Genomic DNA, 23,454 nt, shown 5'->3' on the forward strand with positions numbered 1-23,454 from the left:
CAGGTCTCCATGGTGACAGCGGTCGCCACCTGGACGCTGCTTAGCATTCCCCTCGTCACGTTTTCTTTTTATCTACTCCTGTATTTTCACAATGTGTGTGTGTGTGTGTGTGTGTGTGTGTGAGTTAGTGTCGATAGCGGGACCGAAAACTAAAGCACTTATGATCCTAATTCTTTTTGGAGGTGGTAGGTATTGTCTCAGAGAGTAAGGGAAAAATCCCAGAAAATTAAAATTATGCATAATTATGCAAAATATGCATTTTTCTAAAAAAAAATGGCTAAAAACCACTTTTCTCGGCATTTCAGATGATTCTGAGCATCTTTGATTTTTTTCACCTATATATAAAAAAATTTCTGGGACTTAAATGTTTTGGCATTATGCAAAATATGCATTTTTGCAAAAATGCACTTATGATCCTAATTTTTTTTGGAGGTGGTAGGTATTGTTCCAGAGAGGACCAGAAAAATAGCAGAAAATTAAAATACTTATAATAATTATGCATAATTATGCAAAATATGCATTTTCTAAAAATGGCTAAAAACCACTTTTCTCGGCATTTCAGATGATTCTGAGCATTTGGGGGGAGGGAGTTGGAGTGGGGGGGGGTTAGGGGCAGGGGGAAGGCGGGTAGCTGGCAGGATGAAGAGGAGGGAGATTTAGACTGGTGGATAACCAAACCGCTACATTGTAACGGGGTTCTTCTAGTATATCTTATAAATCCATGTAATTTTTGTTATCCTGGGTTTTTGTTTTTGTTTTGTTTCTTTTATATGTGGTGAGGCTGGTCGCATGGCTTGGGTCCTGGGCTGTCCCGGTGGCGTCTGGACACTGCTTGGCGTCCCGTGCATACATTTTATAATTCCATTATAATTCTGTTATCCTCTTTCAGTGTGTTGTGTCCTGTAAATTGTGTAAACACAACATCCATTGCACGTTGGCCGTCTTGGGAGAGAGCTCCCTCCCCTGTTGCTCTCCCTGAGGTTTCTTTCTATTTTTCTCCCCGTTACCTTTTTTTTTTATTTTTTTTTTTTTAGGGAGTTGTTCCTTATCCGATGAGAGGGTCTAAGCCGGACAGGACGTTGTTTTACTGTAAAGTCCCTTGAGGCAATTTTGTAATTTGTTATATTGGGCTATACAAATAAAATTGACTTGACTCCTTTCACCTCATCTGTAGCATGTGTCAGTCCACTGGCTATCTCCAAAAAGTTGTACGACTCCAGCCAAATAGCACATTGTGTGTGCAAGTCAACAGCTCCTGGGCTCAGTGGGGTCGGCGGTGATATTTGTACATGTGCATATCTGGCTACTTCTGGTGCAGGAACTTGTCCGGCGGTGGCGTTTCCACGGCCGACAACCTTCCCCACGTCCGGCGACCTCCTGACCTTGCCATCTGAATCTCTTAATTCCTTTCAATCCTTGCCACAATTCCGCCGTAAATGTTGTGTTGGCCAGTTAAGAAACCGGTCTCTTCACTTTATTTCTCTTATTGTCAACCGAATCATCTCTAAATGTCCCGACAGTTCTCTGTAGTTCTCACGTATTGGTTGTTTGATAGATCATCAGCGTGGCACCATGCTAGTATGTTTCAGTAAGCTAGTTGGCTAAACTTAACCTTGTGTTGAGCTATATGTAAGTCAGTTTCAGTTTATGTAGGTTATGTTACATACACTGTATAACACTGCATAATGCTGTAGCTAACAAGGGCTCATAAGCCCTTGTTAGCTACAGCAACACTACAGTACTATACCCGTATGTAGTTATATTTTCCGTTATTTCTTTCGACACTTATTGTTGTAGGGTGTCTGTGACTCAGCTTCACAACATTTAAGTGGCTTCGGTAATTGTGTTTTATTTCTCAGTTTCAACCTTTCTCTGTCAAACTGATGCAAGACAATTCCAGTCTCCAGTGATTGGTGGGGGAAGGCGTTTAGCTACTGGTCAGATTGCACAGGGTGGGACAAGACAACGATGTTCATCGGTCATTTGCAAAATGAAGCCTTAGTTCTGGCGAGGCAATGTAATGGTGTAGCAGGAACAAACTGGAAGTGTCGATATTAGCTTCTCCTTTAGTATGATAAGAAAGGGCCCTTCTGTCATTCATCATCTGTGTTAGTGAAGTACTTTCATGCTAACGATGCTCTTTTTTTTCGTCAGGTGGCTTTCATAACAACAATGATGGCTTTTTATTGTCTTTTTCACAGTAGGACAAGAGTCATGGCTACAACCCTGCCTGCCTCTCAAACTAATTCCACCTTAAAAGAGGCAATCTTTCATTTTTACTATTTCCATCCTGCATGGAATTAAAAGATGGAAAGGATGAGATCATTTAAATGTATCTTTATTAACAAAGAATTGCCATTTTCATTTACAGTTTACATAAAAAAAATCTTAACCAGTCTACTTAAGAACAATAAGCTTCCACTTGATGTTGTTTCTCATCTTTGGGGGTCTGAAGATTTCAGCATCTATATTAGGAAAAAGAAAAGTAAATTAATCAAAACAGTCCTGAACAGTGAGAAAGAGGAGACTTTGTTTTTACAGAGTACTGTGGTCATTTACTGTGAGAAAAATAGACTTCATTTAAAAGCTCTTTTAGATGCAACCCATCTCACTGACCTAGCTGAGTGCCAGTAACCTTCTGCTGCTGAAAGGAGGCCGTGATGCTGTTTGCTGTGGAGTTGGGGCCAGTTATCTGTCAAACAAGAAGATAAGCAGCAAATAAAACTTATTTTATTTAACTGCCATCTTAAGTGTTTTTTATATCCGCAGTAATGTTTACTGGTTATGTTATTGGTGGTTTGACCGCTGTACCAGTAGAAGAATGAAGATGCTATGAAAAGGTTGATGGGGGGGAATGACAGTAGTCCATTCCTGTGGAAACTCTCACCGGGGCTTGGTTCTGTGAGAGGCCTTCCTGCCACACCTCAGGAACAGCCGCCTCCATCAGCAGGAGAGCCTCCTCATAGGCCAGCTGTAACTTCTCTGCCTGTTGATCAAACTGGAATAACACCAGGGTCTTCAACAGGTTATGCACTTCCTCTGGAGGAAAGAAGACAGATGATAGTTACTTTGTGCTTCACCAAAATATCTCATCTCATCATCAGCCACTTCTCCGGGGTCGGGTCGCGGTGGCAGCAAGCTAAGTAGGGCACTCCAGACGTCCCTCTCCCCAGCAACGCCCTCCAGCTCCTCCTGGGGGATCCCAAGGCGTTCCCAGGCCAGACTGGACATGTAGTCCCTCCAGCGAGTTCTGGGTCTACCCGGAGTCTCCTCCCAGTTGGATGTGCCTGGAAAACCTCCAAAGGAAGGTGCCCAGGAGGCATCCTAATCAGATGCCCAAACCACCTCAACTGGCTCCTTTCAACGCAAAGGAGCAGTGGCTCCACTCCGAGCTCCCTCCAGATGTCCAAGCTCCTCACCCTATCTCTAAGGCTGAGCCCAGACACCCTAAGGAAGAAACATATTTTAGCCGTTTGTATCCGCGATCTCACCCTTTCGGTCACTAACCAAAGCTCATGACCACAGGTGAGAGTTGGAACAGAAATTGACTGGTAAATTGAGAGCTTTGCCTTCTGGCTCATCCCCCTCTTCACCACAATAGTCCGGTACAATGTCCATATTACTGCTGATGCTGCACCAATCCGCCTGTCAATCTCCTGCTCCATCCTAGCTTCACTCGTGAACAAGACTTCAAGATACTTGAACTCCTTCACTTGAGGTAACAACTCATCCCTAACCCGGAGGGAGCAATCCACCATTTTCTGGTAGAGAACCTGGCCTTAGACTTGGAGGTGCTGACTCTCATCCTGGCCATTTCACACTCTGCTGCAAACCACCCCAGTGTGTGCTGGAGGTCCCGTTCTGATGAAGCCAACAAAACCACATCATCTGCAAAGAGCAGAGACGCAATTCTGAGGTTCCCAAAACGGACACACTCCTCACCTTGGCTGCGCCTTGAGATCCTGTCCATGAATATCACAAACAGAATCAGAGACAAGGGACAACCATGGTGGAGTCCGACACCCACCGAAAATGTGTTTGAATTTGCGCTGAGAATACGGACACAGCTCTCACTTTGGTTATATAAGGACCGGATGGGTTGTAGCAACTGCCCCGGTACCCCATACTCCCACAGTAACCCCCACAGAGTGCCCTGGGGCACACGGTTGTAAGCCTTCTCCAAGTCCACAAAACACATGTAGACTGGCTGGTCAAACTCCCATGCCTCCCTCAGCACTTCTGCAATGGTAAAGAGTTGGTCCGTTGATCCACGGTCAGGACGGAATCCGCATTGTTCCTACTGGATCCAAGGTTCGACAGTCGGTCGGAGCCTCCTTTCCAGCACCCAAGAGTAGACTTTCCCAGGGAGGCTGAGCAGTGTGAGGCCCCGATAATTGGAGCACACCCTCCGGTCCCCCCCTTTTTTCCCCCACCAAAATTAAACTTTACAGAAGCGAAGAGAAGGGATGAAGGAAAGGGGAAAGACAAAGGTGTGTGTGTGTATGAGAGGTTGTTTGCGCTCAGCAACTACTCCCTGGATACCAACGAGCAAGCACCAGTGATTCCAGTGGGGATGCCCAGTGACCAACACTCAGACTGTGTTTTGAGTGGTTTTACTGGGCAGCTCCCAGTGGTGAATGTACAACAGAACAAATATTCTTCTTCTTGATATAGAAATTGAGAATAAGGAGTAAATAATGGTTGTGAAGCAGAAGAGCGTCAGCAGGGGGCAGCACGAACCTCTCATCTTGTCCACAGAAGTGAACATCTCTGTCAGGGCATGCATCAGCGCTCTGTCCTCCAGGGGACTCCCTTCCTTCAGACTCAGACTCTTACGCTCTGCCTTACGGCGGTTCTTGGATGACCTCCTGGCAGAGAGAGAGAAAGAAGCAGAGAGCATGAGAAGCTGCATCCTGCTTAGACAAAATGTAGCAGTGCGTTATTTATGTTTGTGTTATGTTTGCATGTGTGTTAATGTCAGGGCCGCTGAGACCGGGGGAACACTGGGTCAACTGTCCCGGGCCCTGGGGCAATAATTTGCTGGAATAATTTGTCAAAAATATTGTATTTGTGAGTCACATAAAAGCTTGTTAATTTTTATCTTCCTAATTTTCCTTGACATGGTGGTTGAAAACAATTTGACTATCTCTCCCTATAATGCAAAAAATGGTTTGGTCTGTCATGCTACTGTATTGTCAAACGTTTAACATCTCGCCAGCCCCTCTCTCCCTCCAGTAAACTTTCAAAATGGCCAGTCGTCCAAAGTCAGGTGCTCAGAAAAGGAGAGAAATGAAAAAGAGAAAATCATAGCAGAGGTGCAAGGGACTTTACGGCCAAGTATTTGAAAAAAGATATTCAAGTGGAGGATGCAGCTGCAACAAGTACAGCCCCAACTGCAGTGGCGGTGGAGGGTATTAATTTAGAGCCAGTTGAGACATCCACCTAGCTAGCTTAAACATTTGGCAACACAGCCAGTAATAGCTAACAGATAGCTTTAACTTTAACGTCCAGTTATTAGCTTGTATAAAAGCCTAACGGGACGCGTCCTCTGACAGAACAGCTGAGTCAGGGGATGGAAGTAGCTGAGTCAGAGAAGAGGAGAGACCCAGCCTGCAGAGGAGTCAGAGCAGCAGGTGGCTGATGCGAGTGCAAGCAAAATAAGTCTCTAATGATTGAATTTTGGCAGTTGGGCAACCCTTTTAATCAGCCTATATCTGGATTAAATAGTATGTGAGAGAGGAGAGCTCTTTTGCTGTGCACAGACAAAACATCTGTTGTGTGTGCGTTATGGCCAATCGGGAATTTGGGGGGGGGGGCGGTTGGAGATAATCTTGTCCTGGGCACGAGCAAGACAAACGGTGGGCCTGGTTACTTTGAGTTTTCTACATGTTCGAATTTAGGTATATGTATGTAGGCATCTGTGTGCGTGTGTGTGTGTGTGTGTCTGTGTGTGTGTCTTACGAAGAGATGCGCGAGTTGCTGTGAGAGTATTTGGAGTTTGTCATCACACTGCTGGCTTCAGAATAGAGATCCCCATCTGGACAGTTTGCACCGTCCTCATCTGACAAAAAGGACCACACAAAAAATACATGATACAATATTATAGTCTACTATATTGGACACACACTGCTCTTTTTGCATTCTGCATGACACATTCTACAAAACATTTATAGTTTGTCTTCAGTTTCATATGGTTTATTTATTTATGGGGGGGGGGTTATCCCCCTTTTTCTCCCCAACTATACACAGCCAATTACCCTACTCTTCTGACCTGTCCCGGTTGCTGGTCCACTCCCTCTGCCGATCCAGGGAGGGCTGCAGACTACCACGTCTCTTCCGATATAAGTGGAGTCACCAACCGCTTCTTTTCACCTGACAGGGGTTTCGCCAGGGGGACGTGGCGCGTGGGAGGATCACGCTATTCCCCCCCAGATCCACCTCCCCTTTGAACAGGCATCCCAACTGACAGAAGAGGCGCTAGTGTAGCGACCAGGACACATACCCACATCCGGGTTCCCACCCGCAGACACGGCCAGTTGTCTGTAGGGATTCCCAACCAAGCCGGAGGTAACACGGGGATTCGAACCGAGATCCCCGTGTTGGCAGGCAATGGAATAGACCACCATGCTACCTGGACGCCCCGGTTTATCTCCAGCTTATCTTTCTTTTAGAATACCAGTTTTTCTCTGATACTCCTTGTTGTTATCTTCAGTGGTTGTGTAATCATGAGGTGCTTTGTAAATTGCGCTAAAGGAAGTTCATTATCATAGGTTATGCATCAAGTTAACATTCTAAATGACAAGGCCAAACTGTTTTTTACCAAGCAGTTCCAGTCTGGCCTTCTCCTTCAGCTCTCGTACGACAGCCAGACGGTTTTTATGGCGGACAAACGTTGCCGTCTGAGCTTCCAGGAAAGACATCTGGGTACTGAAGGCTGTGAAGAGATAACACCCCGTCAGCCTCCTTCACACAGATGTGACGGTGTGTCTCTGTACCGGCTGAGTATGATATCCAACATCATGGATATCCTAAACAAGTGTCAGATCTAACGCCTAGTCTTCCCAAAGTGTTAGCATTAGGGTTAGAGGGAAACTTTAAACATTAAGCGTTACTTTACACGAGAGTGAGACCAAGATTGGTCGTCTGTACCTTCCAGAAGAGCTGGTTTCAGGTTGGTCTCGATGATGTCTTGTCTGTTGTGCATATAAACCTGAGGCAAACAAAGGAAAATATCTATGATGTATTATAAGGCAGAGCATATGTACTTTCTTCTAAAAACAGAAAAGCAGTACTTTACTTTTAAAGTCATCGATGAAGTATTAAAACACTTGGCGAGTCGATTAAAAAACAGATGATGGCTTTTCTACTAACGCACCAATCGGAGCGCGTCTTCCCAGACTGCACCTATGATCAGCGCCGAGATGGCCTCCTCACAGTCCTGTCGGAGACAGAAACACATTCTGAGCATAATTCATCAAAATCCACAAACATGTCTGGCTGCTGCTTTTGTCCCACCAGGCGACTTGTTTCTGCGCTTCACCAAATCTGTTTTCCACTCTGAATCCAGTTTCACACCAGCTCAACAACATGTCACATTGACGGCTGCTTTTAATGATGCTTCTGTTTTAACAATGTCTGTCCATGATGTTTATTATCAAGCAGATAATAAAAATTCCAAATGCTAGTAAAATAATTTCCAGTTTTTAAATCTTATAGCATTTATTTCCTTCTATTTTCTTTCTACTTAGATTTCATTGTTGACTTTTTGGTTTACTATATCACCTCGTTGTACTTGAATTCTTAAATTTAATTCCCTTTATCCTGTTTTTATATAAGGCATAATTCTTTTTTTTGGGGGGGGGGGGTTCTACCCAATTGTATCCGGCCAATTACCCCACTCTTTCGAGCCGTCCCAGTCGCTGCTCCACCCCCTCAGCTGATCCAGGGAGGGCTGCAGACTACCACATGCCTCCTCCGATACATGTGGAGTCACCAGAGCCGCTTCTTTTCACCTGACAGTGATGAGTTTCACCGGGGGACATAGTGTGTGGAAGGATCACACTATTCCCCCCCAGTTCCCCTCCCCTCCTGAACAGGTGCCCCGACCGACCAGAGGAGGCGCTAGTGCGGTGACCAGGACACATACTCGCCTCCGGCTTCCCACACGCAGACATGGCCAATTGTGTCCGTAGGGATGCCCGACCAAGCCGGAGGTAACACGGGGATTCGAACCGGCGATCCCCGTGTTGGTAGGCAACGGAATAGACCGCTACACTACCTGGATGCCCAGGCATAGCATTTCTAATGTAGGAAATACAATGCATGTCAGTAAAGCTGATGGATGACGATGAGCATATGAAGTGTTTCTACCTTTGCATACTGATCCAACAGCAGCGCTGCTTCAGTGTACCTTCGCTGTTCCATCAGCTTCTCTACGGAGGAAGGAGAGAGAATTGATGATGTCTAAGAACCAAGAGGCTGGTTGATTTATAAAAGACAATGAGTCGATCATTATATTGACGCAAGTTAAACAACAAGTGTTAACATGTTGTTATCTCTATGCATCCCTATTTAGTTAATGTAATGGAGGACAGCTCCCCTTCTGGTCAGGTTATGCATGTGCAGTGTATTGCCCCTTCTAGGCGGGAGTCTCTTGTCATGCGCAGTTGTGGTGGTGCTCATGCTGAGAGCAAGTTGCTGGTCACTTGGTATCGTGAAGAAATGGAGTGAATAAAGTCGGTTTCACTGAAGATAAACGTCGTGTTTATTCAGAACAAGTTTAGTAGTCAACATTGGTAGCAGTCGATGGTTAGCAGAAAATGGCTTCTGCTAGCTACAAAGTTCCACCGAAGTTCGATGAGTCCCGACCGTACGAGAGTTGGAAAAATGAAGTTGCTATGTGGAAGCTCATTACTGAGCTGGATAAGAAGAAACAGGCCCTTGCTGTCGTCCTGGGGCTTGAAGGAAGGGCAAGGGATATCGCCATGGAAATACCCGCTGCAGACTTGAATACAGATGGGGGTATGGACGTTTTAATTGCAAAACTAGATGGAATGTTTCTCAAAGAAGAGAGGGACCGCGCTTACGATGCTTATTCGTATTTTGACTGTATCAAGAAGGACAGTTCTGTGTCCATGGCGGACTATGTGATTGACTTTGAGCAGCGATACAATAGAATGAAAAAGTATGATATGACTCTTCCCGATGCCGTATTGGCTTTTAAACTTTTGGATACGGCTTGTCTAGACGAGAGGAGTAGGCAAATGGCGCTGACAGCGTGTACGGATCTAACGTTTGCGGCAATGAAGTCCGCGCTCAGGAGGATTTTTGGAGGGAAAATACAAGTCGACGCGACTAATGGCATACAAGTAAAAGATGAAGTGTTCTACACAGAGCAGCGCTCGCGAGGAAGATTTAAACGAACAAGTAACGTTGTGCAGCAAGCTGGACAAGAGTCACAGACAACACAGGTTGGACAACAAAAGCCACCGTTACAAGGTACTAACCCACTGGATAGGTTCGGTAGGCGATCAAAATGTGCTGTATGTCAGAGCACGTTCCATTGGGCCAAGGACTGTCCCCACAAGAATAGCGAGCAAGTAAAGCTAACTGAAGAGCCAGCAAAAGTAGAGGACACATTGTTTACCAAAGCCTCGCTATCTGAATCAGCATCAGAGATCTTTCTGACTGAGTCGTTAGGGACAGCTATCATTGATACTGCATGTACCCGCACAGTATGCGGAGAAAAGTGGTTGGAAAATTTTGTCGCAGACCTCAGTCAAAGCCAAGTGAACCAGATAGCGCAAAGTGAAATTCCAAGCAGCAGACCATTTCGCTTTGGAGATGGGAATATAGTACATTCCTCCAAAATACTGAAACTGCCTGCAAAAATAGGACAGACAAAATGTCAAGTGGAAACTGAAGTAGTTAAAGCTGATATCCCACTGCTTCTGAGTAAGACTTCACTGAAAAGGGCAGGGACCATTTTGGATATGGAGAATGATAGTGCTGTGATGTTTAATCAAAATATCCCTCTTGAATTAACCAGCTCGGGACACTATTGTATAGATATCAGAGACAAGAGCACAGAAACAAAGCCAATAGAAACTGAAGCACTGACGGCTCCAGAGAACAGCCTGAATGAAGATGAGGTCCTCACAGTCACAGAAAATATGACCGCAAATGAGAAACACAAAGTTCTTCTGAAATTGCATAAACAGTTCGGTCACGCCTCCGCCGAGAGGCTGCAGCGGCTCATCCATAGCTCTGGAAATAAAGACACAGAGTGTGACACGATTTTGCAGCACATAGTACAGGACTGTGATATTTGCCATAGATACAGCAAGACGAAGCCAAAGCCTGCTGTGGGCTTGCCTCTTGCTTCAACGTTTAATGAAACGGTGGCAGTAGATTTGCATGAGTTGGAACCAGGGGTATGGTACCTCCACATCATTGATCAATTCACAAGGTTCAGCGCAGGAAGCATTGTAAAAACCAAGAAGTCCTCAGAGATCGTCAAGTCATTTCTTCATACATGGATAGGAATCCACAGCGCCCCCCAGAGGCTCTACAGCGATAACGGAGGAGAATTCAATAATGCAGAGTTCCGTGATATGGCTGAGAACTTTAACATTGAGACGAAAACAACAGCGGGATACAGTCCCTGGAGCAACGGACTACTGGAGAGGCATAATCAGACCCTCACCGACATCATTCTGAAGGTCAGGCGAGAAAGTGGCTGTGACTGGGAAACGGCCCTGGACTGGGCTCTTATGGCTAAGAACAGTATGCATAATGTGCACGGCTACAGTCCACGTCAACTTGTGTATGGTTTGAATCCTAACCTTCCTTCTGTACTGGTTGATAAACCACCCGCACTAGAGGGTACTACTATGAGTGCTAGAGTAGGAGAGCACATTTCGGCCCTACATGCTGCTAGAAAAGCATTCACTGAAGCAGAGTGCTCAGAAAGGATAAGACGAGCACTACGTAAACAGCTCAGAGCTACAGATGAAAAATATGACATGGGTGACAAGGTGTATTACAAACGAGCTGAATGTAATGAGTGGAAAGGACCAGGAATTGTTATTGGTCAGGATGGAGCTGTTGTTTTTGTAAGGCATGGTGGAATCTTAGTGCGAGTACATCACTCTAGACTTTCCAAGGTGAACACAAGGGTTAACGAAGAACAAATGGTACAAAATGAAAATGATGCTGAAACAGTAAATGATCAACAAGACACAGAAACAGGAAATGATCAACAAGGTATAAACAATGTAGCTGATGATTTAGCCAGTGAACAAAATAGAGAGAATAAGTTACCTGAAAGTAATGTTGCACAAACTGAAATGGCCCATAAGCCTAATGCACATGATAATCCTGTCCCCTCTGCAGGTATGAGTTTAAAAACAGGACAGACTGTAACATATATGAACAGAGGTGACAATACTCTACTTAGAGCAAGAGTCTTGGGGAGAGCAGGCAAAGCTACAGGGAAATATAAAACATGGTATAACATGCAACATCTAGAGAATAATGGAAGTGATGGGCAAAAGGTATCAGTTGATATCTCAGAAGTTGATAATCTCCACATAGAAACAGACAGAGAAGCTGATGTACTTATAACGAAAGACATCTCATTTGATGCAGCTAAACAGGAAGAAATAAAGAACTGGCACAATAATAATGTCTTCGAGGTAGTTAAAGATGCAGGTCAGAAATGTATCTCTACTAGATGGGTTTGTAGTCTTAAAGAAACACCTAAGGGTATTGTGCCTAAAGCACGACTGGTTGCCAGAGGTTTTGAAGAGATAAATATTCAAGAGCTACAAAAGGATTCCCCTACATGTGCTACTGATTCACTTAGAGTTATGTTATCAGTGATATGTCAAAACCAGTGGGAAGTGCATTCTATGGACATCAAATCGGCATTTTTACAGGGTATGGAGCTATCCAGGGATATTTATATCCGCCCCCCTACAGAAGCAGGCTGTGAACATGTTGTATGGAAACTTAAGAAATGTGTTTATGGACTTGCAGACGCATCACTATATTGGTACAACAAAGTGAAGGAAATCATGCAGACTACTGGTGGTAGAGTGTCTCAGGTGGATCCAGCAATATTTTATTGGTTGGATGAGCAATGTAAGGTCACTGGGGTGCTTGCATGTCATGTAGATGATTTTCTCTGGGCAGGCACATCAAACTTTTCATCAAACGTAATCCCGCAACTGAAATCTGTGTTTAAGGTTGGTCGTGAGGAGCATGAAAAGTTTTCTCATGTAGGAATGGATTTTGTAACGGTAAACGGTGAGGTACAGGTACACCAACAAAGTTACATTGACAATCTGCAGCCTATACCCATTCAAGCAGGTCGGGCCACACAGAGAAGTGAGCCCCTTAATGACACTGATGCTTTGAACTTGATAGTATTCAGTGATGCTTCGTTTGGGAACCTCCCTGATGGAGGTTCACAGGGAGGTACTTTGATAACACTTATGGGAGAAAGAGGGAAGTTTTCCCCACTCAGCTGGCCCTCTAAGAAAATCAGACGTGTGGTCCGCAGTACACTCGCAGGGGAAACTCTTGCTATGTCAGATGGAGTAGACAATGCAATGTTTCTGGCCACACTATTTTCTGAACTAACTACTGGCAATGCTGAACTGAATGCTCCCTCCGTGCTCTGTGTGACTGATAACCACTCTCTGTATGATGCTCTCAAGTCTACAAAGCAAGTCACAGAGAAAAGACTTAGGCTGGAAATCAGTAGCATTAAAGAACTCATACAAAGCAAGAAGATCAAGGAGGTGCGTTGGTCAGACACGAAAACTCAACTCGCTGACTGTCTCACAAAGAAAGGAGCATCGGCTCTTGTGCTCTTAAAGGCACTCTGTGAAGGACAATGGGACCTGGGTTAAAAGGGTGTTGGATGGACAATTGATTTTGTTCTCAAATGTTTCCATGACATGTTGATTTCTCTGGAAATGTATGTTCCATAATTCACGCTGTGAATTTCATTTTTTGTTTTCTGTTTATTTCTTTAAAAAAAGAGAATGAGATTGTTAACATGTTGTTATCTCTATGCATCCCTATTTAGTTAATGTAATGGAGGACAGCTCCCCTTCTGGTCAGGTTATGCATGTGCAGTGTATTGCCCCTTCTAGGCGGGAGTCTCTTGTCATGCGCAGTTGTGGTGGTGCTCATGCTGAGAGCAAGTTGCTGGTCACTTGGTATCGTGAAGAAATGGAGTGAATAAAGTCGGTTTCACTGAAGATAAACGTCGTGTTTATTCAGAACAAGTTTAGTAGTCAACAACAAGAACATCAAAATCCACAGAGAACAGTCCGTATCCTGGTAAAGGTCATATGACTAAACGTAAAATTGGTGAACTGTCTTGTACCTGACAGACAGCTAACTAATGGACTGGCAGGCTTTCTAACTAACTAGTTCATCGACTGACTGACTGGTAGACAGACTAACTGACAGTGGAGAGACTGTCAGAGACAGACAGGTTACCTGCCAGGTCTCGGGCTAACAGCGCCAGCTGGTCGGGGGGGAGGGGGACCTGCTGGGCCACACAGAGGGCATGTCTCCAGCTGCTGCTGCTGACGAAGGCCTGGAGGGCGCGGGACGGCTCGCCACATCGCCATAGCAACAGCCCTGCCTGCTCCGCTTGCTGATGCTCCACCAGGTGTTCAGCGTAGGCACAGCTCAGGGCCTGGCAGGGCAGAGGGCAAAGGTCAGGGTTAATAATCACGACTGGGATGTGAACCAGCAGCACTGGTCAGACTGGTCACCAGTTCCATACACAACGGAGCAACCCGTCTGTAAAACCTAAATTTACTTTCACAGCGTTTCCCCTAATAACACCATATAAATAACAGCAGAATAAAATAACACCTTATGTTATCGTGGAATTGTTTTGAGTCATCGACAAGTACGTCAAATCCCAGAATCCTCGCTGTCCTCATTCAACAAAGGACAGCTACGTGAAAGGTACTGTGATAAGAGAAATCTAGCTCCTTTAACACTAGAACGACCAAGGCCATCATTTTGATGGTTTTGGATCTTCAAAGTTACAGACCTGCCGCTCCATGAATGCTCCTAAAATTGCATATATTCGCACTGAAAGGAGTTTTAGATCAATTGCACATAAAAAAGTTATAAGAGCTACCTAAAACGACCATGAGCGGTCAAAAAGACAGCTCGTAATTTGCGCGTCATGTCACTATTTATAACGCGTGTTGGTCATGTCATTTCCTTCTTGAAGGTCGTTGCTCTGTCCTCAAAACACACTAGCGTTCTCTAGTGCAGAGAAATAGTCTAAACTTGACTTCTGATTATTTCCAACATGTCTGGTTACAGACACCGTTTCAGACCCACGACTACCACCGAGGCGGTGCAGTATTTACAGGTATTGGACAGTGGCGATTTTAAATTTGTTTGAAAAATAGTATTATAGTTGTTAAAATGTTAATTTTGGTGTCAGTCGTTTCCTAACAGACATACTAACATATGTAGTGCATTAATATCTCAATTGGGTATTTATCTTGACAGAACATAGAGTTCAGAAACCGGCGGTGGTCGTTTTAGGTGGGAGCGAAATCCCAGGCGTTCTAGTGTTAAGGAATAGAGCGCTGGGTAATTTGTGTACGTAGCGAGTGTGAGAGAGCGAGCGACAGAAAGCGACGCTGAATGGGAGTGGAGCAGAGGAAAGGGTTCGCAGTAAGTTGTCGATGGGCAGTAATCATTATGAGGCTTCGGCGCAGCACCCAAGCCAAATGAATGTAAAATCAATGTGGAGAGCATCAAAACCAAATAAATGACTTTTCCTACATCTAATGGTTGTGGCTGGTCCCCAGTGGACTTCTTTAAGAAGTATTTTCTTTAAAGTTTTTTGGGTGTTGTTTAGTTATTTTCTGCTCTAGCTTTTCTGACTTTTATACATAGATATGGTAATAATAATGGTCCAAAATGATGTGAAATTGCATATTTGTTACTGGAAAACATAAAATTTTCTTGGGGGAGGACCCACAACACCCCCGCCAAATACATGCACCTAATTCTTCCACAAACCTGGGGAAAATGCTGAAATTTTAAGCTATTCCAACACGTGAATACGGGCTGGCATCTCATGCTGCTGGACATAAAGTGCGCACAACAGCACCACTGCTGGAAAAAAATGCAAGGGGAAGCGCTGGACAAGGAAGATTTTAACTGATTTAAAAGCTGCAATCCTAAAGATTTACATGCCAACACATGTCCTTTTTGATACTTTCTACTACTGGTGTATATAGATAATCCATATAAGTATTTAAGATAACAGCTTGCATATTGAAATCAAACACATTTTTAGTTGCCTATTTTTTATTTATGTATCTATTTTATTTAACTATGTTGTGTTTTTTCAGGGAAAAATGATAGTGCATAGTGTTTTACGTCTTGAACATAGCAGACATGCAGACATAAGGCAGGCAGCACCAGTTAAGTTTGAAGAAGAAGGAAAAATTGTTGTGGCTACTAAACAGATGAGGAGGAATAAGAGATACTATATCACCAGTAGCTGGAATTCAGCTTCAATGTTTGGTGGTTGTTTGGCAGTGAGGTGTGCGCTGACACAATAGATAACCTGGAACTTGTTGAAGATGCTAAAGGTTTCAGTAAGCGGTACCTTGTACTGAGGGCTGTTTACCGGGTAGAGTCTCAGTGCTTCGGTATACAGGTTCTGTTCCTTAACCAGGTCCAGAGCCTCAGGGAAGTGTTCCTCTCCTACACACACAAAACAGGAAGTCAGTGCAAGATAGCAAACGCCATCAGTTGAACAGTTCATACCTCGAAAGTCTACAGAATCCAGACTGTCAAAAGACTTGAGGTTAGCTGTGGTTTCGGAAAAGGGACTCAAACTGGATTTAAATGCATGTCATCAGCATTTCTGGAGGGGCACCACATCTCTCCTCCATGCATTATTCAAGCCACTTATCCTAATCAGGGTCACGGGGATGTTGAAGCCTATCCCAGCAGTCATTGGGCGGCATGCGGGGAGACACCCTGGACAGGTCACCAGTCCATCACAGGGCCGACACACACACACATACACACACACACACACACACACACACACATTGACACCTAGGGACAATTTAGAACGGCCGATTCACCTGACCTACATGTCTTTGGACTGTGGGAGGAAACCGGAGCACCCGGAGGAAACCCACGCAAACACGGGGAGAACATGCAAACTCCACACAGAGGACGAACTGGGACGACCCCCAAGGTTTGTCTACCCCAGGGCTCGAACCCAGGACCATCTTGCTGTGAGGCGACTGCGCTACCTGGTTGGCGGCACTGCACCACCGTGCTGCCATCTATATTATATATATGATGTCAAATAAATAAACATGACATTTACATGTGCCATAACCTGTCTTTAAATCACATTTTAATGCTGTAATCTGTAGAGGCAAGCCTGGTAAACAGAAACTCACCACACTTGCTGAGGTGATGTAGAGCCTTTCTGTATCTCTTCAGATGTTTGTCGATGGTGTAGCGCTGGTAGTTTGGCTCCAGAGTCTTCAGCTTATTGAGGAAGGGCAGGTATTCTTTTGGGTCCTAGCAGACAGGAAGAAGACAGTTTATGGAAATGCGGTATACGTTCTTACTAACACTGACTTAAACCAAAATCCACCTTTCAGTCGTCACCAGGTTCAAAGCTCTTAAAAAAAAGGTGTTAAGTTTAATTTTTCTGGAGCATGATTTAATGAATCATAAATATCAGCCAGGGTTATTAATATGACAAATAAATATCAGTTGGGGTTAATATAACTAGTAAATATCAGACAAGTGTTGCTGAATGACATTAATTGAAATCAAGTAAAGAAACCTTAGGGCAGTGTTTCCCAACCCAGTCCTCAAGGACCCCCTATCCTGCAGATTTTCTTTGCAACCCTGAATAGGCACCTGTTTGTAGTTATTCAACCAATCAGCAATGAATTATGTCAGCCGTTGCACACCTTGCATAATTAAGTGCTGTGAGATGATTGGTTGAGTAAGTACAAGCAGGGCTACCTATGCAGAGTTACAATGAAAATCTGCAGGATAGGGGGTCCTTGAGGACTGGGTTGGGAAACGCTGCCTTAGAGGACATCCCTCTCCTAGTTTTCTTGGACTGTGTTCCGCCCACTCGCGACCGTGTCCACTGCCGTCCAGCAGCTGATCTAAACCAGATAAAACTAATGTTCTTATCTAGACTGAACCCAGAACTCTACGGGTCAGTTTTAAACTTGTAGATTTCAAATGGAAGGAAAAGTGTTGATCTTTCTGTCCTCCTGCTTAGCACCGCCTCTCCTTGACCTACACCTCCTGTGTGTAAACCGAGTGACATCATCGTCCACTCTGGTTGTGGCCAGTACCTTCTGGGACTTCTCGGCCACCATGAGGACCAGGTCGAAGTCGTAGGTGCCCAGAGAGTGCTCGTAAAGGTCGTTGACATTAACCAGAAAGAGCAGGTACTTTAGAGCCTCCTCGGCGCTGACTGCGCCAGCAACGTCAGGCGGGTTCACTACACAAACACAGAAAGTTCAGTTGTCATAAAAATCACTTCAAGCAGGTTTTTATGAATGGTTCTCACAGGATGCGTTCATTTTACCTCGAAGTTGGTGGACTTTGTGTAGTGCAATCTCCAGCTCAGGAACTGACTTCTTCACATGTGCCGTCAGCACAGACAGACAGTAACTGGAAGGAGATGACAAAATAAAAATGTTGTATTACAAACTTTGCTTTAACTGAGTATCATTTTAACCCTGCTCTGCTTCATATTCACAGTTTTAAACCTTCACACCAAGGAGATGCCCACCAGTCAGGGTTCCTACTCTTTAAGAAAATAATTTTCCAGGACTTACCAAGGAAATTTTTCATGGTCACTGATTGTATAGAGAGGACAACCATTGTTCACAGCAGTTCCTATTATTCATCATTAGCTATTGTGTGTGCGCACGTATAGTCTGGCCTCCTTCCAGGTCTCCATGGTGACGGTAGTCACCACCTGGACACTGCTTGGCATCCTCCCATCACTTTTTTTATCCATCCAAGCTGCTTATCCCAATTGGGGACACGGGATGCTGGAGCCTATCCCAGTAGTCAGTAAGCAGCAGGCGGGGAGACACCCTGGACAGGCCACCAGGCCATCACAGAGCCCACACACACACACACACACACACACTCATACCTAGGGACAATTTAGTATGGCCGATTCACTTGACCTACATGTCTTTGGACTGTGGGAGGAAACCGGAGCACCCGGAGGAAACCCATGCGGACACGGAGAGAAGATGCAAACTCCACACAGAGGACGACCCCCAAGGTTGGACTACCCTGGGGCTTGAACCTAGGACCTTCTTGCTGTGAGGTGACCACACTACCCACTGCGCCACTGTGCTGGCCCACTTTTTTAAAATATATCTTATAAACCCATATAATTCTGTTATCCTTTTTCAATGTTATATCCTTCCCTCACTCCGATGTATGACTAATGTTTTTTTTCTTGTCTCTTCTCCCGTGTGTGTGAATAGTGTGATGTGAGTCTCCCCCGTGTGCATGTGTAGTCTGTCCTCCTGTCAGGTCGACATGGTGATGGTGGTCACGTGGCTCAGGTCCTGGGCTTTTCTGGTGGCATCTGGACACTGCTTGGCATCCTCCTCATCATATTCATATCCATTATGATTCTGTTATCCTCTTTCAATGTTATATTCTGTACACACAACATCCATTACCCGTCTGTCGGTTTTGGGAGAGATCCCTCCTCTTGCTCTCCCTGAGGTTTCTTCCTATTTTTTCTCCGTTTTTTTTTTTAGGGAGTTGTTCCTTATCCGATGTGAGGGTCTAAGCACAAGATGTTGTATTGCTGTAAAGCCCACTGAGACAAATTTGTAATCTGTGATATTGGGCCATACTAATGAAATTGACTTGACCCAACTCTATATGGACTGTGTAACTTTACAGTCACTGAACAAACCACCCAAACTTCACACACCGATATACAAATTCAGCTAAAAATGACAGTAAAAAGATGCAATATCAGCAGGTAAAAATATTTTTCCAAACCTAACTTTGGAATTTCCCATGAACTAAATAATCTTTCCAGGACATTTGATCAATTGTTTAATTTTCCAGGTGTTTTCTAGGATGCTTGGGAACTCTAACAGTCTTCTACTGTTGACCACAGGGAGCTGCCCAGTACAACCATAATGATTTACTGGGAGATGGAAAGTGCTTTGCTAAGGGCAATGGGGGAAGTAGTTGTGATTCAGGGAGTAGAGTAAGAGTCTTACTGATCCTCTTCTCCAGTGTCAGATGACCCGTGATCACATTGAGAACGTCATGTGTTACATACAAGCCTCCAGAGCCACCTCTCAGTACAGAGAAGACAAGAAGAACGGAGGAAAACTGGAAGGGGAAAAGTCATTAAGGGCCGCAAATACAGTCTAACGTCACTCACTGGTGTGGATCCATGGACTCCATACAGCTCCGTAAAGCGTCACACACAGTGTCGACCTTCTTCCTACCGGCCGCTAGATGGCAGTGCTGGGGGCTGTTCCTAGGACAGGGGTACATGGTCTTGGTGGTATCTTCCTCCCTGAGAAAGGGGATTCAAATAGTGGAAAAATGTTTATAAACAATAATTACTTTTCATATATATATATATATAGGATAAAACACATGGCACACATATGGTGTGCTTTATGACAACCTGACAGTGTTTTATATCGCTTTATTAAGGTGTTTAACACAAGATTATCCCCCAAAATGTTTCAACTGTAAATTCCTTACCTTATTTTAAAATTAAAATAAATAAAAACGTATATTTCCATAACCTCGGGTACTTACATATGCTTTTGTCGATAGGGTTGAATGCTTGTTGTTTCTCTTATCTTTAAACATTTTATTAATGTCTTTGTCTTTATGTTTAGCATCCCATCAAGTTTCATTTCAAGTCTGTGTAAACGTATGTGCCAGTCCATAAACCTGAATTTGCATTTAAAGCTTCAATCTTGAGAACTGTTGTTTTTAATTTATTACACCTAAAGTGACAATCCAGATTGCTTTGATGTAAGACAACTCTTACCAGAAATCAGTTTGAAAAGAATCGCCAGTACTGTTGAGTCAGCACCTTCCAACCGCGGAACAAAAAAACATGGCTGAATTTGACTTTTGATATTACTCTACCAGTTGGTAAAGCTCTTCTATGAGCTTAGAGTGCCATATCTGCTGGTTAGCCAGAATAATTACAACAATAATTTACAGTAATTAATCCCTGTGATGGCCTGGTGGCCTGTCCAGGGTGTCTGCCCGCCTGCCGCCCAGTGACTGCTGGGATAGGCTCCAGCATCCCTGCAACCCTGAGAGCAGGATAAGTGGTTTGGATAATGGATGGTAAAGGTCATCTATGAGCTTGGAGTGCCATATCTGCTGGTTAGCCACAGTAATTACACTTCCAACGAGCAGACACTTGCCCTTCTGCATTTGGCTCCCACATGGAAAATGTTAAAAAGGTACGTGCCATATCCTTTTTCTCAGGAGAATCCTACTGCATTGTAACCATTAAAAATAGCAATCAAAGCATTCGTGCTTTGGTTAGTGGAATAACTATTTTCTTAAATATGCCAACAAAAGAAACTGTCATACATTTTTTTTTTTACATGTAAATCTTCAGGATTAGTTTCCCCCTCCCCAATCGTATCCGGCCAATTACCCCACGCTTCCCGAGTGGGGATTCGAACCGACAATCCCCGTGTTGGTAGGCAACGGAACAGACCACCACGCCACCCGGACACCCGCCAGGATTGAAGATTTAATCTTAACAGTAAAAATACATGTTTACATGCATGTGGTAGGTGGTGAGTTGTTTTTACTTGAGCTCGGTGAGGAAGAGGTTGATGTAGTTGATGGTGTTCAGCTGTGCGAGGAAGGTCTTTATGTTGTCCAGGAAGACCTGCAGCAGAAGACGGGGATAGTGACTGGACCTCTGCTGGTTCTCCATAATAATAATAACTCATACAAGATAAAGCACCACGACAATTTCCTGGTAATGTGAAAAACTTCCTTGGCAATAAAACAGATTCTGTCTCTAAACCAGTGACTCTTACCTTTGGGTTGTGGTCATATATGAGGTTCAGGTTGATCCTCAGCTTCCTCATGCACACAAAGGCATCTCTGAACCGCAGACTGAGAGACAACAGAAAGCAATGTTACCTGCTGTGTCTAGATCAGCAATACTAATACTTAAAGGCAGAAATCTTGACTAAACATGACTGAATGAGTTCTCTTTTTATACTCATCTACTACTACACCCAATTTGAGAAGACATGACCCAGATTATGTATATGGAACTAAGTGTTGGTCAGGTTGTACCAGTCAGGGTCTCTGTCTCTCCGTCAAACCTTATCCATCTCTCCACACCCAGCCAACCAATTAGTCTTCCATAAAAAAACTAATAAATAAACCAACAACAAACAAACCAAATCTCACCTGTCTAGCCACTTCCGCAGCTGCGCCAGTACCAGCGCTCGATGGTGGATTGTCTCCAGGTTCCCACGAGGCATCTGGGTAAACAGAGGACATCAAGATTCGACTGGTTGAAGGCAGTGGCCAACAGAGTAGAAAAACAAACAAGGCTACCTGGTACAGAGACTGGTGGTCTTGCCTTGATGCATGCTCGGTAATCAAGGTGAGGAAATCCCATGAATCAGTTCATCTGGACACAAGGTTTATTGGGAGAAACACTTCATCACTCATCCAAGTGACTTCGTCAGTCTCAAATGACTGACTTCCCCAACTACATGAAGAGGGAATGACCATCCCTGAACTGGGCGGGGTGGGGTGGGGGTGGGGGCAGCTAAGAATCACCATCTTACAATGTTGTGATGCAACTATTCCCCAGTCCTGTGTGAATGGTACACATGGCCATTGTAACTTTAGTTAATGGTCATGGCAATTTGCATATGAAACCGATCGTTGGTTCTGGTCATTATGCAACTGTGCTGTTTATAAGGTTGGGGATACCTGCAGTCAATTTGAGACTGAAGAGGTCACGTGGATGAGTGATGAAATGTTTATCCCAATAAGCCTTGTGTCCAGATGAACTGATTCAACTTCCTGGGATGGTGGTATGGTTCAGCAGCTGGCTTTACCCTGCTGCCATGTTAAATGGTTGGACAAATGTTTTTAACCTGTGTGATTTAATCTTATGGTTAGTAGCTGTGACGTCGCTAGCCCTGTGATTCATTTCTACTCCTAAAAGTCATAAAGACAGCATTACTATGAATTTAACTAACCCAGAAAGGACCCAGAATCCTCTGTGTGTGTGTGTGTGTGTGTGTCAACAGACCTGTAGGATGACTCTTGTGTCTTGAGGCACCACAGTAACAATCCTGGAGCCTCTCTCCACTCTGCGTGTCGTCTCGTCATTCTGGTTTTTATCTGCACCAAGAGCTGTCTGCAGCCCTGAGAGAGTCAAAGGTAAAGTTTGGTAAATAAGAGACAGTTTTGGAAAAACAGACTAGAGAAACAAACAGACTGCAGTCAACAGCACCCTTGTTACCTGGCAGTGCTCTTCACCACAGACAACTTCCCTGCTTTTTATTTATAAAAATACCCTACCAACACAGAGCTCTCTCCACCAACATGGAGATCTCTGGTTCGAATCCCTGTGTTACCTCCGTCTTGGTCGGGCGTCCCTACAGACACAATTGGCCGTGTCTGCGGGTGGGAAGCCAGGTATGGGTATGTGTCCTGGTTGCTGCACTAGCGCCTCCTCTGGTCGGTTAGGGCGCCTGTTCAAGGGGGAGGGGGAACTGGGGGGAATAGTGTGATCCTTCCACTCGCTACGTCCCCCTGGTGAAACTCCTCACTGTCAGGTGAAAAGAAGCGGCTGGTGACTCCACATGTATCGGAGGAGGCATTTGGTAGTCTGCAGTCCTCCCCGGATAGCGGCGGGGGGGGGGGGGGGGCGGGGGGGGCAGCGACCAGGACGGCTCAGAAGAGTGGGGCAATTGGCCAAGTACAATTGGGGAGGAAAAGGGGTAAATTTCCACACAAAAAAAAAAAAAAACCAACTACACAATGTGAAACTTGAATTGTTAAAAAGTGTCATGTTTGCATCGAGGGTTTAAGGACAGAAAGTGTCACCCATTGTAGTCTACTCTGTATCTCTCCGTTGTCCGCTGTGTGAATGTAAAGCACTCTGACTGTAACTGTGATTTAGGTCAATACATGTAAATTTGACATCATATAGAAAGGATGCAACTGTAAAGATTACATTATCCATCTTTTGATGAGAGCTAACACCGTTTCATTGCACTGAAACCCAAGCAGAACAGACACTTAGTGCAAAGTTAATATATATATATATATATATAGATATATATATATATAGATAGATATAGATATACACTCACTGGC

The 23,454-nt window shown here is 44.4% G+C and overlaps 1 protein-coding gene across 3 annotated transcripts in view; it reads right to left on the reverse strand.

Annotated features, from left to right (window-relative positions):
• Positions 1-2,339: 2,339 nt before the first annotated feature.
• Positions 2,340-23,454, reverse strand: part of elp1 (elongator acetyltransferase complex subunit 1) — a 49,454-nt gene continuing 28,339 nt past the window's right edge. For all 3 annotated transcript variants that reach the window (XM_056280990.1, XM_056281063.1, XM_056280923.1), the window contains exons 18-36: positions 22,382-22,497; positions 21,523-21,596; positions 21,141-21,219; positions 20,907-20,986; positions 19,493-19,630; positions 17,645-17,730; positions 17,409-17,557; positions 16,485-16,608; positions 15,671-15,768; positions 13,516-13,717; positions 8,371-8,432; positions 7,376-7,438; positions 7,150-7,210; positions 6,821-6,934; positions 5,962-6,061; positions 4,741-4,868; positions 2,888-3,039; positions 2,617-2,692; positions 2,340-2,465 (exon numbers count right to left, since the gene is read on the reverse strand). In XM_056280990.1, coding sequence (XP_056136965.1) covers positions 2,398-2,465; positions 2,617-2,692; positions 2,888-3,039; positions 4,741-4,868; positions 5,962-6,061; positions 6,821-6,934; positions 7,150-7,210; positions 7,376-7,438; positions 8,371-8,432; positions 13,516-13,717; positions 15,671-15,768; positions 16,485-16,608; positions 17,409-17,557; positions 17,645-17,730; positions 19,493-19,630; positions 20,907-20,986; positions 21,141-21,219; positions 21,523-21,596; positions 22,382-22,497 — 1,970 coding nt within the window. In that variant the 3' untranslated portion in view covers positions 2,340-2,397. The remainder of the gene's footprint in view (positions 2,466-2,616; positions 2,693-2,887; positions 3,040-4,740; positions 4,869-5,961; positions 6,062-6,820; positions 6,935-7,149; positions 7,211-7,375; positions 7,439-8,370; positions 8,433-13,515; positions 13,718-15,670; positions 15,769-16,484; positions 16,609-17,408; positions 17,558-17,644; positions 17,731-19,492; positions 19,631-20,906; positions 20,987-21,140; positions 21,220-21,522; positions 21,597-22,381; positions 22,498-23,454) is intronic.

The sequence above is a fragment of the Lampris incognitus genome, chromosome 1 (genome assembly GCF_029633865.1).
Source record: "Lampris incognitus isolate fLamInc1 chromosome 1, fLamInc1.hap2, whole genome shotgun sequence".
Lineage (NCBI taxonomy): Eukaryota > Metazoa > Chordata > Actinopteri > Lampriformes > Lampridae > Lampris > Lampris incognitus.